The sequence below is a fragment of the Dryobates pubescens genome, chromosome 21, assembly GCF_014839835.1.
Source record: "Dryobates pubescens isolate bDryPub1 chromosome 21, bDryPub1.pri, whole genome shotgun sequence".
In the NCBI taxonomy this organism is placed as follows: Eukaryota; Metazoa; Chordata; class Aves; order Piciformes; family Picidae; genus Dryobates; species Dryobates pubescens.
This window is the reverse complement of record NC_071632.1, coordinates 12,844,426-12,864,423: the sequence shown is the minus strand read 5'-3', so window position 1 is coordinate 12,864,423 and position 19,998 is coordinate 12,844,426. Positions and strand designations below refer to the sequence as shown.

Here is a 19,998-nt window from a genome sequence, read left to right as displayed (position 1 = left end):
TAGCATAATAGATATATATTTTAAGCAAAGCCCTCACATGTGATGCTAATTATCTTTTAGCTTAGCAGTCCCTCTTTAAAGTGTAAATGTGCTCCCTCTGGGCTCAAGAAATATTTAATTACACATATCAGTGCATGACTAACAAGCTAGTCCAGAGCAATAATGATTGGTCTATTGTTCAAAATGAAATTAGGACTCCAGAAGCATTTAAAACTGACCAGTGGTTTCTGTAGTAGCCTCACCTCTCAGGGACTGTCATTTGTACAGATTTTAAAAATACATAGAATAATCTCTTTTTGGCAATTTATACCTACATTATGAAAGCATGATAGATTATTCCACAAGGTTTAATGTATCTTCTAGATGCAAAATCATCTAAAATACTGTCTGATACATAGCAAGATAAATGTAAGCTTTCAGTTTTCAAAGAGACTTGCAAAATTTACTTCAATAAAAATTTTAAGGTCCATATTTCCACAGACTCTGGGCAAGGTAATTTTGGGAATCCAATTTTTCTTGGTGATGAATTATAAAAAACAGAGGGTTGGTTATGTATATGTTTAATTTCATATATGTATGTGAATATATAAATATACACACATATCCATATATACACAAACACACTGAATGCACATAAAAACATAGATAAGATTAAAAGAAATGAGAGCAGCCCCTTTCTAACACCACCCTACTACGAGTAGGGTAGTGCTGTCAGACGTTTATTCCAGGGGCTTTGTGACTCAGCTGTCGTAATCCAGCCGAGTTTGTACTTTCAATAGGAAGCTTCAGGTGCAAAGCATGTGTAATGAATTCCAAATACATTGTTTTAGCAATAGTGCATTAGTTTTGGTTTGGTTTGGTTTTTTTGTCATTAAAAACCCAGCAACATCAGATGACCAAGAAAACTGAGATTCACAGACCAGCTATTGTGCATGCCAAAATTCCTTTTCAAGCGGAATTTTACTATGCATTCAGTATTATGAGTTCATTGTACAAAACCTGCACGTAGCAAATGATTACAGTAGCCTACACTGGACTGTGAATACATATGAAATGAACACTCAGAATTCAATTAAATCTTAACAGGTTCATTCCCATACTGGCTTTAAATACAAAGAATGGCAGCTCCACTACTTTGCTCATCTAGCTATAATTTCTCTTTTTCAAAGTACTGCATAGCACTTCTCCAATATGTCTATTTAACCCTTGCACAATGTCACTCTAAGAAGTGCTTTCTTGACAATGTGAACTGTGACTTACTGTAGATCTAATCCTACAGTTCATGCAGGGACCTCAATTCTTACTGAAGCAAGTTGGAGTCAAAGTGTTCCCAGCTTCCCATGTCCTGGCTGTACAGGCTCATTTATAGTCTAGTTAGAAATGCTAGCAGATTTCCCACTAACTTCAAAAAGAGCTGAGTTTGCTCAGTGCTGCAGCCTTGCACGTCTTAAGGGAACCGGTTCAGAATTTTCGCTACAGAAATTCACTATAAGCAACTTCTTCAGTACCACAAGCAAAGCAAAATCAACCCATGAAAATCACATCAAAGTTTGAAGCCAGAGAATAAAATGATGAAAATTTAATTACAGCTTCTACTCCATCCTATGACCATGCTTCCCTCTTCTGCTGTTGCTTTTATGTCATTACTCTGCAGCATATCCTTATATCCTTACCTAGACATAGCTCCTAGTGACTCAGTGAAGCTGTACTTCATTACTTGACCTGCACCGTGTGAGATGGCTCTCTGCTTTGAAAAGCAATATGTACAAGAATACTGATGGATGAAGGGTGGCATTTAGTCCTAAATTTGTATGACTAAAATTTTGCCAACAGACAACTGCATAAGCAGTTCCTGTTGGATATATCCCAGCTTCTCTCCTCAGGTGCAGGTGTGTTAACTCCGAGTGGCATCAGCCAGAGCTTCCAGCACTTACTCAAAGAAACAAGTCTGGAGCTTCTGAACACCGAGCCCTTTATAATCACTTTGGGAGGCTGTAGATAATATTGCAGTCCAGAGAGGAAAACACGTGATCCCACAGGCCACTTGTGGATTGAGAACTAACTCCCCAAACCTCCTGGAGATTCTTTTCATTAATCATAAGCGCAGCGCTGTGGATTAGCTGATACATGCTAACACCTACACGGGATGCACTGGGCACGGTTTGCAATCAAACAAAGATTATTTTTCTCCAGCATTTATCATGCATGGCTTTAATTTTCAAATTAAAATTTAGACACAGCAAACATTAGGGAAGGTGGAAAGGACTTTCACAGGTTTTGGTTTTTTGTGTCTTTGTATTTTAAAGCCATCTTAACTTTCCTTAAAATTCCAGAGTGTATGTTTTGTCAACAGTTTCATCTGCTTTGTCAAATTTCCACCTTCCTGCAGCCACAGAAGGTCTGGAGAACTCGTTGTTTGATCCTTACAAAGGAGCACTCCTCCAGGAATGCCGCTATTGCTGCATGACTCCATTGTGGCTTGTCTTTTTTTTCAAGTGTGCTCACACTACATAATTTATTTGTGAGATTCCTGCAATAAGGATCATAGGGGAGTGGCACAAAGAGCTTGGAAGTTGCAGACTGGATAAATACTTGGAAAACAAAGAAATATAAAAGCACCGAAGAGCTGTACAAACGGAAGAAAGGTATTGATCTGTAAATGCGAAATGAGTATATCTTAAAAACCAGGCAACATCTATGTGTGAGGCAACACTAAACATCAGCTTCCTTGCAGATTTTTGTGTTAGTTTAGCATTGTGGCTTCACAGGCTGAAGAACCCCCTTTCTAACCAGAAATATTTAAATGACAGTAAGAACGACTAGGTTTAGTTCCTCAGATCTGTAATCATCTCTGAATGAATTGTCATACTTCATGCTTTACCTGCGGAAATCCAGAAGTGATCTTGTGGAAGCAGGAACCCTCTGATCATTCCAGCTGAGGAAGTGGAACTGTGTCACTGTGCGGGTTTCATTTGTCTGCAGGTTCTTCAGGTAGAAGCTCCTCACGAGGAAATCCTCGCACCAGATGTGCTCAGAGACAAGGTTTACCTACACCCCACGGGAAGGAACAAATGGACATCAGCAATTCCAATTGTAGGCCTTATCATCAGGATTGTAGGTGAAAGATGTCTAGGATGAAGGAAGTGCATAGGAACTGCTAGGATTTTTAAAAAATTATAACTATTTTTAATTTAGCAATCAGTTTAATTATTAGGGAGGGGTTAGCACCCACTGCTGCTTTATTGAAGACATAAAAATATCTTGGCAGTTTTAATGCAAAAGAAAACTGAAGTGAAACTTTACATCATTAGGTATACAACAGACACTGCCTGAAAGTATGTTAGGACTGTCAGTCACTTTCTACTCAGAAATGCCCACAATACATTGCCCAGCCTGCTCTCAGTGGTCTTCTCCTGCTATGTAGAAAACATATGTATAAAAAAAAATGTAGTTTCTTTGCAGAGTTCATCTTCACAGAATATGAGTTTCTTCACATTTTAGTTTAAACAACAGTTTCCCTGGTCTTCATGTTTGGCATGCTGGTTTTAGTGTCTTCCTCGGCTGACAACTGGAAAAATCTGACATCCATTGTCAATGGCACATTCTGACAAAAACTGGTGATATGGTATTTTGAGCTAGAAAATACAAATATGTATTTGTTGTTGTGACTGAAGGAAGAGGTAAAAATAGATAGCACTAATTGCTGAAGCTACAGAGCAGCTTTTCTATAAAGATACGCATATGGTTTTCCTAAGACAAGATCCACTAGTTCTAAAAATACTGTTTACTATAAAATACAAATACATGGTTTCACATTTCAACCATTTGCAAAAGCTTTTGAACAGCAAAATTGTTGTCCTTTATTCATTGTACTGCTTGGCTCATTATTTACTAGATTTTATTCATCAGAAACTACCTCGCTATTCAAACTGCGCTGATTTCTTTTCTGCAAATCTGAAACTACTTGAAAGCATATGAGGGGTACTTGAGAGCCCTGAGTTCAACCTCCAGGTTAGGTCGGCCTAAACACCATTTTTCCCCCATGTGAAATGAAGCTGTACACTTCCTGTCACGTTTACAACCAGATATTTTGTTTAGGTACCTCATAGATATGGTAGAGGTTTGACCCTTCGTCTGGCCAATAGTGGTAGCACTGTTTGACTCCGTTTTCTGCGAGGGGTGTCAGCATGACAATAACGACACAGCCGTTCTCCCAGACCATCTGCAGACAAAGAAAGACACCGTGGCCACATTGTGACTGCCTAATTACTGCATGACATGTATAATTACTGCACTCAGACACACAATCAAAATTTATTCCATTCACAGGAAATTTATTTCATTTTCATTAGACACTTTTACTCTGCAGCTGCTTTCAAATCCTTGAATAAACTGGCATCATATTTTGCAGGCATCCATGAAATATTAAAGAATTTCCAGTTATTTCAATTCAGGTCTTCCACAAAAATCTCTCCTCGTTCCTTGTACTGTGTTCAGATGCTTTTCCATCAAACTTTCAGACCCACAAAGGGAATGCTGAACAATGGTTGCAGAATACACAGCAATTTGGGATTTGATATTTAATATTAAAGGAGCATGCACCTACTAAAGTGTCATGTACTTAAACCTGTTTGTGTCCTCAGCCTCTTTCTTATTACAGTTGCCATCTAGTAAAAGCCATTAAATACTGCATTGCTGAGAAATTCTTGAAAGTTTCATCTGAACAACAGCAACGAGGAAAAGGCAGGAAAATCCCAAATAAAATCTGTTCTTCCAGAAACATTTCAGATGGAGAAACCATCCCTCCAAAAACACATTTAAAGATTTGTGGCAAAAGTGCATTACTTCCTCTTACATCTCCTTTCCGTCCTTCCTTCTTTTTTACTTTCTTTTATGTTTTTTTCCTTCATGCCTTTTATTTTTTTTTTCTTTTATCTTTTCTCCTTTAATTTTCTTTCCCTAACATTTTGCTTTGTTTTGTTTGTTGTTTTCTCTCTCTCTCTCTCCAAATCCCCTGGTTTTTTTTCTGGAGGAAGAAGGAAAGACCAACTCCTGCAGCACACTGTATGCTCACATAGCACAGGTACAGCAGAAACAGAAGAAAACAGTGTATCTTCAGTATCAACATGATTCCTTAATAATATACATCAGCCACAGAGTAGGATACAAGAATTCAGCTCATCCTCAGCTAAAGGATTTGTGGATGTCTCCCACAAACAGCAGAACAAGAAGGGATGCTCTGGTCTGGCCTATCTCTGTTCCAAACACAGCCCATGGCTGAACAAAAAGGCTCCTATGAATTAATACCAAGCAGCATAATCACTAAAACCTGTTATTATTATGCTGTACATTGATGTTATATTTGCATACAACTTTCATTGTCTTTCTGCTAGCATATAAAATTACTGAATGAAGAGTAAACTGCTCTTTTTGTGAAGGGTTATGTTTATTTCACAGAAATATTTATCAGCAACTGTATTGACATGTAAATTTTGTAAACAAAAAAGGCCTTTGTCTAAACTGTGTGAAGATGAGATGATACATTCAATTCAAGGATTATTTTTTTTTTTAATTACATATCAAATAAAAAGGTTTCCCATTCATGGATAATGATGTTGTCTTCTCTTTTAAGAGCAGCTTGCGTATGGAGAAACAAATAACATTTTTCTCCCTTCCCCTCTCTCCCTCTCCCCCCCCCCCCCCCATTCTGCAACATAATTAAAATGACTTTCAAAAGCACTGCAAAATTATTTAGAGAAATTATTTAGAGAAATTAATCCAAGGTTATTTATACTTTTGAACAGAAGTGGGGGGGAAGAAACACAGCTGAATGTGAGGAATAAAAATAATCTTCCTTTTTTTATCCCCTTAACATTTTTGTAAACATTAAAATACCTGCAGTCCACTCAGTCTCCTGTTAAATACTCATAATGTCACAAAATCAGCAAAAATAATTTCAATTGATAGACAATTTATTATATGGACAGAGGTAGATTTATGGTTTGTATCTTTTTTGTATTGCTTTTTTAACACACATCTGGGAACTTTGTAAGGATCTCATTGATTCCAACATAATTTCACCTTTTTCTTTTCTTTATTTTTTTTTTTTTTAAGTCAGCAAACAGACTAAGGTAAGAATTCAAAACATGTATCTTCCTTTAAAATTAGCCCCACTAAATCAGTACTTTCATCACATAACAATTTAATGTGCCTCTAGAAGGTATGGAAGCTCATTGAAGCCATTACGAAAATGAGGAGAAACACAGTTTTTATGAGCGTAATAAAAATACAATGATCTAGACCATAAACTAATCATCCAGCACTCTGCTTGTGCCACCCAAGTGTAACATTATAAAAGCCCACTCGTTTAGAGAGGAATCCTTACAGTTTGGCAACCCTGTTCATTGGTTCAAAGACACAGCATTTCATTAGTAAAGGGCTGCCTGCATCTCTGAAGATTTCATTAAGCATAAATCCAAATGAAAGTTAATTTAAACAAACAATTTCAAAGTTACTCTAGGGTATAATATTTCTTTTAGGTCATTGTGTGAAAATATAGAAGTCAAATCTACTAAATCAAGACGACAGTGCAATCTAGTGCTGTCATCCCTGTTACAAGCAGTTGTCACCACATCTCCTGTGCTTACCATTGAGACACAATTTTCACTACAACTCACAGCCTGTGACCAGAGAACAACATTTTCTTTGTTTCCTAGATAACTTAAATATTACACTATCAGGCTGTTTGCTGAATTTCTTTCCAAACAACACAGAAGTGGGATGGTTCAAAGGCAGCTCACAGAGTTTCATACTGTTACCTATTGACTACCCCATCTTTAACTTGGTGATGAGTCTCTCACAAGCCACATTTTCCAACATCTAGCACTTTGCTGTGCCCAGTGCTCAAATATGGTAATGTGCTGGAAAGTGGCCCTAAGGAGTGTGTCTTTGGAATTAATGAAGGAACAGGAAGCACAGACCTGGCCTGCACAATCTCAATACAGCCTTTGGAGAAGTGCCTCTGGTTACCAGTAAGTCATTTCATCTGGGCTTGGAGAATAAAGGAGGACGTTCAGTTGCAAATACACAGCAGTTTATGCAATTCTAAACTTTTTATGCTTGCATGTAACCTAAGTTTAAAGAGACTATAAGGTCCTCAGTATAGAGGTTTTTCTTTTTATTTAGAGCCCAGCAAAATTAATCCTTGGACTCTGTGTCTATAAAAACTAAATAAGCCCCCAAATATATTGCATAAAAGATGTAATACATAAACCTAAACTTATTTAGCTCACTTAGAACAGGCAGTTTCATATCTGCAATTTACAGTAACACTTCCAGGAGAAGAAGAAATGTAGAATGGAGTCTTCTGAATGGAGGTGATAAAGTCTGAGCTATGTATAGCAGCTCACTACAAAGCTTTGCAATGCGTTCTTGGCTGAAAAAGGAAGAGAACGTATAATTGTGTGACACCTCTACATTCAGCCTATATGCCTAGAGAGTAACATGTTAATGACCTTTAATGAGGTTCTGATGTATGTATCATTCTCAAAACATTTCTTAGACAAGAATAAAACCATCCCTCTTCATTTATTGCATATTAGAGGCTGAATCCTGCAACCCAAAGATGAGCAGTGCATTTGACATCCGCAGGATTCCCTGCTGATGAAATCTACCACGTGTAGAGACCTCATGCTGTGGTTATCCAGCATGCCAGTCCCGTACAAAGAACTTCCACACTGGGATGAATTATATTTAGTATGAAGTATGTGCAAAAGACCATAGAATTGTTTTTAAAAGAAAGGAGAAAAAGTCACAAACAGGAGAATCAGTGCCACAACACTGGCACAAATGCAAGTTTTGAAGAGCTTGTTGGTAAAATATTTAATATGAATCGCTTTATTATTATTTTTCCCAGACACTTCATTTCTAAGCTGCTTCTTCAATGAATGATGCATCCCCAGCCCCTTCTTTCAGTCCTTTAGTTTAGTGTTGGGGAAATTACAAGACATGCTCTGATCTGACTCTTCTTTCAACGGGAACTGGTGGAAGTTTCTAAAATGTGATGATTTAAAGAGAAAATAGGTGGGATAATCAGTGAAGTCCAGCCTGTTCACTAAAAATAACAGACTAAGTATACCAGCTGTTTTCTGGAAGAGATCTCCAACAAACTAAACATTTCACCTTTTCAGTCTTTTAGGCTTCCTGAATAGTTATTAAATGCAGCTATTTGGAGAAGCAGACAAACAAGCAAACAAACCCCAACTAATTTCTAATGATAATCAAAACATGACATGAGCAAATGTATCTCCTAAACAACAAAACAAGGTACTAACCCCTGCTGGATCAGATAACAGTCCTGCCATTACCTATCTTGAATGTAATCAACTCAGCTGTGACTTCCTTCAAGTTCTATACTGGAACTAGGAAATACTGTATTTACCGGAGATGAAAAAGAGCATATTCTGGAATATTTTAAAACAAAACCCCAATGCTTTAATGGGTTAGAAAAAAAACCCCCACAAAACAACAGAGGAACTGCTAACTCAAATTCAAGAAATAAACTGGGGGGGAGGGGATTTAGATTTGTGTTATCAACTAGAAGTTCACAGAGTGTGACAGTCAAAAAGCAATTTTTTCTGCAAAACTTTTTGGTTGAAAATGACTTATCATTTTGATATGAAAAGGGCCAAATCTGACAGTCAGAGCTGCCATTTGTAAAGTCGTAGAGGAGAGGCTGAGGGAGATGGGGTTGCTTAGCCTGGAGAAGAGGAGGCTCAGAGGAGAACTTATTGCTGTCTGCAGCTACCTGAAGGGAGGTTGTAGCCAGGTGGGGGTTGGTCTATTCTCCCAGACAATCTGTTACAGAACAAGAGGACACAGTCTCAAGCTGCACCAGGGGAGGTTTAGGCTGGATGTTAGGAAGAAGCTCTTCACAGAAAGAGTGATTGGCCCTTGGAATGGGCTGCCCAGGGAGGTGGTGGAGGCACCATCACTGGCGGTGTTTAGGAAGAGACTGGATGAGGCACCTGGTGCCATGGTTTAGTTGATTAGATAGTGTTGGATGATAGGTTGGACTTGATGATCTCACAGGTCTTTTCCAACCTGGTTAATTCTATTCTATTGTTGTGCCAGACCGCAAATCTGTATTAGGTTGAAAAATTAATGATTAACAAACTATGCTTAATTAAAAAACAATATAAAATCTGTCTTGCAGTTGAAAAGATGTCTTGAGAGAGGGTCAGATATAAATAACTGGATGTCCCACTAGCTTCACATGTTATATCTCTGCTGTTTCAGCAACACTTGTTTGGAAGCTAATGGGAGAAGCAAACTCAGGATGACAGTTTGTGTTGCAATAACTTCTGCTTTCTCAGAGAGACATAAACTGTTCTTACTCTTCTCAGTAGACTCCTAACTCAAGCCTTATTATTAAATAATTTAAATATAAACACTACTTAGCATTGTGGTGCTGACAAAACCACACAAAGGAGAGACAATCTGCTAACCAGTAATTAGCTTTTCCCTTCAGTATTGGAACGGTGTGGAAACCTAAACAATAAAGGGACAACAATTTTAGAAGGACCACTTCTAAGCACCTTCTCCAACAGGAGCCATAATTAGAAGAGAGCATGGTAAACACACACTCCTTCACTGAACGCCCACAGAATTACTAACGCTGTATTTATTTCACATGGCTTGACAAGTTACTAGAGCTCTAGGGGCTACTGTTCTGTGCCTATCTCTCCCTTGCTGTTTTCCTTTTATTAAATTAAAATATGCATATTTTACACATTGAATTGCTTTGTGTCGCTTTTCATCTGCTCTTCTTTCTGAAGGTGAGAACTGATTAGACATGCAGGAAGTCCCATTCCAGGCAAGGAAAATAAAACTTGGGAATCAACATTGCTTGAAAGCACTGTGTTCTGCACAGAAGAACAAAATGCAGGGAAATAATTTTGTCTGTAAATTAATTTCAGCACTCACAAAGTGCTGAACTGGGAGCACAGAAACCAGTAATTAGAGCAGGGGAGGGTTTGGTACAGTTGTTCTTACTCAACCCATGGGCCTGGAACACCGATTTTGAAGGGAGACTCATTCAGCTACAGGGACGTGATCTTCTGTTCACTGGGGTTTGCTCTTGGATATGACTAATGATTAATGCTTATACACAGGGAACAATCAACTGACAGCATTCTGTATTTCTTCTGCTGAATTAAGAAAACATGGAAGAGAAAAGCAAGTGCTGCCAAACAGATATACAAAGCTTTATCATGTGCTGAAGACTGCAGCTTTAGGAACTGGGTTCTTCACATGCTGGTGTGTTCTGGGGGGAAAATGGTAGCTAGTTTTTGAACCGAGTCTGATAATATACTCCTCCATATGGGTAGTGAAAAATTATCCTTAAAACAGTTTTAGATGAAAAAATGCAGGATTGAGGGCAATGAACTCTCTGGCTCAGATTAGGGCTCCTGGGACTCTTTCTTTATTTTTAATTTTTATTTCAAGAGTATTAATCAAAGGAGCAGAGATGAGGTCTCCCCATAACCACAACAGTGTAAACTCCCTTTGAGTGAGATTTCTTTTTTGTTCGTTGGCAACATATCCCCAGCTTTAATAAAAGGGTGAAGTCTATTCCCTAGTTCAAGACTACTTCCATATTGGCAAATAGTAGAGGAAAGATGAGGCAATAAGAAGCATGAGTTTGATTCAGAACATGTAGAATGAAGCTCTTTCTCACTTCCTAGAGGAGCATCCTAATCACAAAGGCACAGCACCTGAAGTTGGCCTTCCTCATCCTGTGCTTGATGCAGTGCTATTTATAAACAGTATCAGACCATCCTTGCCAGACTGGAACCCCATCAGGGACTAAGGTACCTGGGGAACAATCTAGCCTGAGCTACACATCTATTCAGGCAAAGGCTAGGGAATTGTCTCATCCAAACTACCAGGGATAACTGTATGTAACTTCATGACTTACTGTTGTAGGTGCTTTGAACCTTACTGAATGTAGAATGAAGAAAATCAAATTTCTCTACTCCTTCAGCAGAAGCTATATAATGTTCTTATACTTATTAATGATGCTGGTCATAGAGGGAGGACATCACAGAAACACAATAAATGTTTACAAAAATAAGTATTATATATGATTTCATTTTCTAAGGCAACTAAAGCATATCCTCATAAGTCACTTGGCAGGAACTGCCTGAGCCCTCCCTTTATTTCACTTAATATGGAAAAATAAATGAAAAAAACATGGAAATGGACTTCATAAAGAGGGACAGGAAAGAATGGAGGTAGATTTGTGAAAGCAAGGCATAATGCAGGGTGGTTTTCAGTGGGAAGAATGATGGCCTCCTACAGAAATCTCCACTTGGAGATGATGAACCTTAGCAGACAAGCAATTTATAAAACTGGCATAATTAAGGACAATTTTTCAGTGCAAAGACAGTTGGTTCTAAATATCCTAATTCCAAGGAATAGTTTCTTGCATATTACCATCCCTTGCTCCTTAGAATACATTGCAAGTTAAGACATGCACTTCATGTCACATACTTCATGGAATTATAACACAGGACATAGGGAAAATAATAAAATTTGATGCCTCCAGAATTATTCACAACATGGAACTCCTGCTGCGAAAACTTGTTATAGATCAGAAATGTTCTGCATCCTCTTTCTTTTGAATTATGTTCAAAGAGATGCTGAATTTTAATAGTGTTGTGTGAAAGAGCTGAGTGAAATCTCACTGAAGCTGCTGGACAAAACCATCACCTTTCATTCAAGATAAGTGTAAGAAACAAGCAAACTCTTTTATGGAGCCTGATAACTGAAATTACAGAAGTTATCATCAAAACCAAGAGAAATGTGAAGCATATGGACCCAGGAGTTTCTCCAGAAACTGATATGCTTAATGCAGAGAGTCATTAATCAAGGCAAGATGATTAATTCAGATAAGCAGCAAAATAAAGAAACCACCAGCACAGCTCAACACAGTAGCATTGTGATTCCGGTAGAAGAAAAGATGTTTGTGGTAAAACACTGGGTGAATGAGGCTAGGGAAAAAAGGAATTATTGCCTGTTATTTGGTTCTGCCTTTGTTCAAGGAAACAAAACTCTGTACTTTCTTTGTAAATAAAATGGAACTATATCAAAGCATTCTGAGGATGAATTCTCTTTCCAGCTGTGGTGGGTTGAAAATTTCCCTCCAATATTAAATTTGCCAGACCAACTCAGCTGGAAGCAAATGGAAGCTGTATTTACAAGCAAAACTAAATCTACAATGAAATGCAATGAATATGTACAAAATATACAGTATTTACAGGTATTTACAACTAATAAACAGCACAAGGATCCCCCTGGCCAAGGACCAGGGGAAGCTACTAGCATCTCTCTCCTTGCCTCCCCTTTACTCCCCCATCCCACCCCGTACAAAAGGGACAAGAGACAGAAGCAGAGCAGTTAATACCAGTCACAACAAAAGCAGCATAGCCAAGGTCAAGCAGAAGCAAGTTAGTATCTCCCAGCCCAAGGAAGTGAGAAGAGAGAGAAATTGTTTACCTTACTAGCTTAAGTCCATTATCCAATGGGATTGTTTAGTATTATCATTGTTTTCTTTTTTATACCCAATAGTGATTTATTTACATTTTACTACTTTCTGTTCAAGATCTGTGAAATTTTTTTAAAGGCAGAGCCCACAGCTACCACACCAGCTGAGAAGAAAACAACCCACAGGCCTGGCAAGTTGTTTAACCTCTCAGGTAAAAATGGATTAATACCATGTGAGGGGAGGCATCCAGCTTTCAAGAAAGGGAATCGTGAGGTGGAATTCCCACTGAATCAAAATAGAATCAGTGGAGGAGGTATCTTTCAGAACTAGTAATTGGTAAAAAGAGATGAAAACAAGACCAGATGAAATTAAGAGAAGACTTAAATCAGCTGGATGCTTTTCAAAATTAATTAAAGTACTAGCTGGGAAATTTCCAGAGCAGTCTAAGAGATGACATGCAGGCTGAGATGAAATCTCTGCTTGAGCCACAAACACAGAGTATCCAGACATATTAGGAAGCCCTGTGGCAAACAGATCAATGAGATGACTGACAACACAACTCCTGCAGGCTAGAAAATTTTCAAAGAAATACGTAAGCCAGGAAAGTTGGAAGTTGGCACAAGCTGACTTAGAAGAGCTACGCCAAGAATACAAGGAGCTGAAGAAGCAAACTGGAGGGACACAGATGACTGTGCAAGCCTGATGCCTGGAAGTGGTCTTACACCATTAGAAAAGCCAGAGTAAGACTCTTGCATTCTTTTATCATTATGATTGTTACAACATACACAAATTTGAACACCATTTGAAAATGACCAATATATAGGAGCTTGGTCTATCTACAGAACAAATACTGTGTCTTTGGAAGAAAAACTTCCATCAAGCTGATCCTTCTCAGGTCAACATGAAAACCCAAATGAACAGAAAGGTGTACAGATGATGTTGAGTCTAATGGACAGCTCTAGTTGCTCAAATTAAATGATACTGAAGAACAATACTTGCTCTCTTCCTCACCTTACCAAAAAGAACAGAATCTCCCAAGAAGTGGCCACTAGTAAGGTGATTAAAACTAGTCCCCCTCCAGTCCTTTAGTGGTACTAGGCATGAATCTGCTCACCAGTAGTAAGAATGCTTAACAAAGCAGTATCAATGACATATGGAATAGCTTTGCCCGGTATGGGAAAGAGCAGGCACTGAACTAACCATGATCTCTATTCATATCTGGGCAACTTGAAAATTGTAAATAGAAATTTTATTGCTAAGTGTCTAATAGCACTTGCACAAAAACAATGGGCACCAGATCAACAGAACAGGTTTTAGAGGGACCTGCCAAAAAAACTAAGAAAAAAGATTATCCAAAACTAAATCATCTGTTTGGTTTAAAATAGGCACAATGGATGTGACCACAAGATCATGTACACGACAGACATAAAGAGCAGCCAACACTGTAGACCAGTGTTAGAGCTCAGGAACTGTGTTACTTTTGGAAGAAGCTTCCTCCAGATGCTTTGGTAGCCTTCTCTCTTGCTAACAGGCATTTGGGTCATTGGACCACTGAGGAGCTGGACTAAAGTAAAAGTCTACGAAGTTAAATACTGCGACACTCTATAAATGCATTCCTAGTAGGCCACACTGCTTGCTAATGTAGAATGGAAGAATCTAATGTGAGCTTCAAGAGAAACTAGGTTTAGAAACTGCCTTTAGAATTTGGGCATGAATTCTAGACAGTCCAGACAAATTAGGAGCAATTTGGGTTTCATTACAGACATCAGTTTAAACTTTCAAATAAAGCAAATGCTTTGTAGGACTGTGTTTCCTAGAAATCAGCTTGAAATACCTACAGGAGTGTAAACAATTCTAAGAGTTTCTTGCTGGAGTGGTCTTTCAGCCAAGTTAAAACGGCAGTGCCTGATGCCCACCATGCAACTAGGCTCTTGTGAATTTTAGCAGCCAAGGCTCTGCAAAAATAGGAAGCAATACATCTAGTAAATATTGCCATAGAAGGTGATGCCAAGCTCCAAGAGTTTCTGTTGGACTTGCTTAAGCATGACATTGTGCAGAACAGTCCCATGTCTCTCTGGAGTCAGTCACTCCTCTCACTGTCAGTTAGAAAAGTGCTTCACTGGGCACATAAAAGGGGGAAAATGCAACACAGCTCACAACAGCTGGTATTAAGTGGAGTAAGCAGAGGGAGGAGAACCACTGAGAAGATGCATCAGGAATGAATAATTGACTCTTTAAACAATCCCTGGTAGCAGCACCATGCTCTGTATAAACTATAGAAAATTGCATTGAAGTAAACATCAAGGGATTCTGCCCTGACAGGAGTTAATACTCTTTCACAGCACGATAGGGTTTTCCATGCTGAACCTTAAAATAGGTACTACTAGGTGAAAAATGAATACAAACTTTGCTCCTGCATCTGGGCATAAACCACAACAACTTGAAGCCATGGCTTTTGACCCGTACAGTGGACCTACTACATTTCAGTGGTGATGGGCAGAGTGTTCTGTAAGGAGTTACTCTGTGTTTATTACACCTGGCTGATACCCTGAGCCATGTAAAAAGCTTGGGACAGTGTTGTGAATCAGCACAGTGACATGAGCCGTGGGATTAAAAAAGTGGGTGATGGACTAATCTGACATAGGTAGATTGTTATGCTGAAGTGACAGATGGCATAAAAAATGAATGTGAGAAGCAAACTCATCTAGGGGAACTACTGAAGAAACCATTAAAAAAGATCACATCATAAAATGGACACATGGCCACTCTTGAGCAGCCAAACCACGGTCATCAAATGGTTTCCGTGGAGATGTTTACAGAAGATCTTGTAGAGAGATGGAGTGAACTTCCACTGATGGATAATTGGGAGAAGAAAAAGAAGAAGCAAAGGGAAAGAAAGTAAAGATTCTCCATTCATAAACAGGTTCAAGAAAGAAAGTCAAGAGATCTTTTGAGTAAGAAGTTGAAATGAAGAAGATTGGAAGACAGAAGAAATAATGTCTCAGTTTTAGTCTCTGTGCAAACAGGTTGCCTAACTCTTCAATATGGAATGGGAGAAGAACAAAATACATTCTTCATGCTGTGTTTGCATGATTAATTCTGATTTCTGCATCAGTAGCAATGCTTATACAAAGGGTATTTTTTAAATGCCTCCTTTAAAAGGAGAATTTTTTCCAACATGGAAAGATGTAGTTACAGGTAAAAATACACAAAATATAAATATGCTCAAAAATATATAATTAAAATCCCCTAGACCTTAGGAATCACAAACTATCATGACAGAACAGCTAACACAGCATTTGATTTTGCATGTTTAACTTCAGAAACACATTTTCAAGTGTCATGCCCGTTATAACGAGTCCACCTGGCAAGGGAAAAAGGATCAGTCTTCTCAATTGTGTCTAATGACCAAACAGAGGAGACAAAAATCACAAGTTACTTGAAAATTTAAGCCAGACCAACAGCTCAAGAGACTTAAAGCAGAAAGCATTTGCTCTGCACTTCTAAAAGGCAGTCCCAAAAATATCTCAGACTGAGCATTTAAATATCCAGACACGCACAAATCAAACAAACTTTTGGAAGATGTTTCTTCAACACAAACAGTAGGAAATTGTGATCTGAAAAGCATCCTCAATAGAGATCAGTTAACACTTTTTAATCATAGGCCAAGTGATGCACATGAAGAGAGATGATGATTTCAACTGATGCAAGCTCCTGAAATACAATGGCACTTCCGAAAGTTTTACAGAGACATTCTTTATCTTCAGAACAAATGTTTCTAAATTCACAATGCAAAACAAAAAATAAAAGCATATGTTCATGCTGATAATAAGACCCAGTTGGCCTCCTCCCCAGACAACTTCAGTAAGCTTTCAGGCACAGTTTTACACTTACAAAGGAATATCTACCCCAGAATATCTGTCACACAATCGCACACATCTAGGCTGGCAGTGAGTGCATGTCCAAATCTGAGAGCTGCATGAGCACAGAGGAAAACTGCATGCAAAGTAAGCTCCTATTTCTGCATAAGCAAGTACTGCTTTTAGCCCCAACCCTGCAAAAAATTAGGCACCTACTCAAATTTATGCAGCAGGGTCTTAATTCAGCCTGTAACTCAGCTACTTGTAATAGGTAAAATACACAAGAATTTAAGCATTTGGAGGAACTTGGACATGTGAGAAATGGGATTTACTAGAAAGATTTATGCTACATATTGCTAAGTTCTTTTTGGTATGAAAAGTGACAATGAATCCTGGATACAATCTTAAGAAATCATCCAGTCCTTGAAAGTTGTTTAGCTGCAGAGACCTGGCACTAAAATATGAATACTCTGACCTGAGCTTTTCAATTTCTAGACAACTGTTCTTCACCAGAGCTTGTCATATACATAAGTACCTTGAATATCCATGTACTAGATGAATGCCTTCTTACAAGGCATCCTTTGAATGAAGGATTTTCTGCCTTTTGTGACTCATGCACAACATAGTTTTCTACATTTCAAATTTTCAGCAGCACAGGAAAACATTTCGCTTGTAACATACATTCAGTTTGCAAAGAGATATTTCACTTACCTGCCAGAAGTCCGCAACGGTAGCAGGGAGAGGGCCCTGGGTGGCAATATATGCAGGGTTTCGAGGGTCATGGTCCATCTGGAACAAGGTAAGAGAACACAGACTTCATTTATTTAAAAGAAAATACCTTGCTGTATAAAGACAGACAGTATATGAGGGCAGAAACAAGGGACTTCCTAGAGGACTATCATGTGCCTCCATCCTTTACTGACAAGCAAAGAATTTTAATTCTATTTATAAGGTCAGAAGATAACTTTTTAAATCAAAACAAAACAAACAAACAAACCCAAACAAAGCAAACCACAAGCAAAAAAACCAAACCCCAAACAAACAAAAAAGCTACTAGATCAGTATCAGCACTGAGGAGCAATGGCCTATGTCCTCAATATGCAGTGTAAGATCATACATGGTGGTTGACAAAGGCATTTATTTGAGATCAGTACTTGTGGTTTCGTAGCAACCTAGGAGCCATTTGAAACATTTTCTACACTGTGTTTTAAGAATGCTTCACACATCTAAATATGTTCTCCATTTCCACCGTGCCAGTCAAGGGCACATGTAACTAAAACCCAGCAAAAACGGGGAACAAATTTAGTTTCTGGCTTTTTCTGGTTAGCTGATTTATCTAAATACATGGATTTGGCCTCAATAGAGGAAGTTCTGCTTAAAGACCTTAATTATTACATTTAATTCAAGGAGCAGAAAATTCACTGAGCAGAAAAAATAAAGAATCTAAGAAACAAAGCCATCAAGAGTAAATAGGATTAGTGTGTTACAATGAATGTTTTCAAACTGATGGGTGGTTTTCTTGGTTCTAAATCTTAGGACTCATTCTGCTGAAAAAGAAGATCTACTGATAGGATTAAAAAACAAACAAACTCATTCTAACCCTGAACTGCCCAGGACAAAACTTTGAACATAAAGAGATCCAGTTCAACTCTCAGATGTGTGGGTGTGACTCAGTGACACTGAAGTCGGTGAGAGTTGACTTAAATCCATGTAGCTGAAGGCAGACTTTTTCTCAATATATGATTCTCTTCTATAAGTAAAGACCTGAATAAGAATGAGTGTGAGTCACATTTGCATTAACAGGCATCTACTGAATTTATTCATAGCCTATCAAAATTTTCATTGAGGGTACATGTCAGCGTAAAAGAAGGCACCTCATAATTATGTGCAACATAAAAGAGGGAAGAACCATAAAAGAACAGATGTAACTTATTCTGAGAGAACAACAATATGATGAATGTTGCAAAAAGGAAGAACACTTTTATGTTTCTAATTTTCTGATGTATAATTAAGCTGGACTTAATATCAAAATTCTCCATGACAACACAACACAGGTAAAATAAAGTCACAGAATCCATTTAGATTAAAAGCTTACTTCTGATTCACTACCCTTAGTTATAAAAAAACCCCAACCTTGACCAGGATGTCTATAATACCATCACTTTATTCTGAACTTCACTGAGGTGCTTCTCATATCAGCAAACAACTCCTCACAACAAGCGACTGCTCACAACAAATTTCAACCTTGCTTTTTCTTTCCTTTTAACAAAAAGCAATTCTGACAGCAGAACATTTACTACCATGGGTATTTTGAGACCAGGGGGAAAGTAGCTTTCTTTGCAAAGCAGTGTTAGTAAAAAAAAAAACCAAACAACAAAAAAACTCAGGAAAAATGGAGAACTTGTTTTGTTTTGTTTTGTAAGAACTGAGCCATTGAACTAAACACATCTGAAAACAACAGCAAATGTGATTAAGGAAAGTCAGGCTTAGAGGTTTGGTTGATTGGTTGGTTGGGTTTTTTTTTCCTCCTATGGTTGAAATAATTTCTGTTGTTTTGAATCCCACAGAGATCTATAGGATTTAATCATGTGCTTAAATGTTTTCCTTTGCTGGAACTAAAACTCTTGGCTTAGAAAAAATCGAGCTGCACCGAGGAGGACATACTATTCCCAGTGGAAATAGTTGTAGCCAGCATCTACTTGAAAATGATGTCACTTGTCTAACAGATGAGAGCCTGACTTGGAAATGTAACCGACAGAGAATACACCAAACTTTAGAAAAATAATAATTTACTTTGAATTTCTTCTTAAACTAAATTCTTTTGTATGTAGACATGCCAGAAATCAAAGGCAGAAGAAATCAAGGATGATGCAAATAGTGCTGTCATGGAAGAAATACATCTCAACGTTCAGCTGATAAATCAGGAATAGGCCAATCTTGGCATTTCAGCATTAATCAAGCTCTGTCACAAAGGTGCTGTTGGAACGTGGCAAACATTACAATAAGCACTGAGTAGTGAAGTGTATCAGCAGTTTAACAATAATTCAAAAGACAATTACAATTATTACATTCCAAGCACATTGTGTTGCACACAAAACAATTATGAAGCGAAACTCCTCTAGCTTGCAGCGAATAGAAGGTGGCAGAAAGCCCTATCACACTATTAACTGATCTTTAACTGAACAAAAATAAGAGCAAAGAATAAACTAATTACATGAAACTCCTGGTTTCATCAATTTTCTATTATATGTACTCTTTTAAAGGCCACATATTTCAGGAAAAGTGTGGAAAATCACTATTCTGGTCACATTCAATTTACCATGAGTAGGTGACTGCAAGGGATGGTTCTTCATTGTTTTTGTTACGTTCTTTGTTATTTTCTCAAGGTCACCAAGAACACCAAGGGCATCTTAAGCTATCAGAGTTGGAATAAAGTTTGAACAAAGAAATCAAGTCAGTAATGGGTTTTAAACTAACTAATCAAGGACCAAGTGAAAGGCTTATTTTTTTTTTAACTTATTTTTGTATGTCAGAAATCATCATCTTCTTTCAAGGATCCCTCAGATTTCTCACTTTGTGAAAATACAACAG

The 19,998-nt window shown here is 38.0% G+C and overlaps 1 protein-coding gene across 1 annotated transcript in view; it reads right to left on the bottom strand.

Moving 5' to 3' along the window:
* The window catches only part of PTPRN2 (protein tyrosine phosphatase receptor type N2), a 596,056-nt gene that overhangs the window by 27,128 nt on the left and 548,930 nt on the right, over positions 1–19,998 (bottom strand). Inside the window, exons 17-19 of the mRNA XM_054171491.1 lie at positions 17,119–17,196; positions 4,103–4,222; positions 2,882–3,048 (exon numbers count right to left, since the gene is read on the bottom strand). Coding sequence (XP_054027466.1) covers positions 2,882–3,048; positions 4,103–4,222; positions 17,119–17,196 — 365 coding nt within the window. The remainder of the gene's footprint in view (positions 1–2,881; positions 3,049–4,102; positions 4,223–17,118; positions 17,197–19,998) is intronic.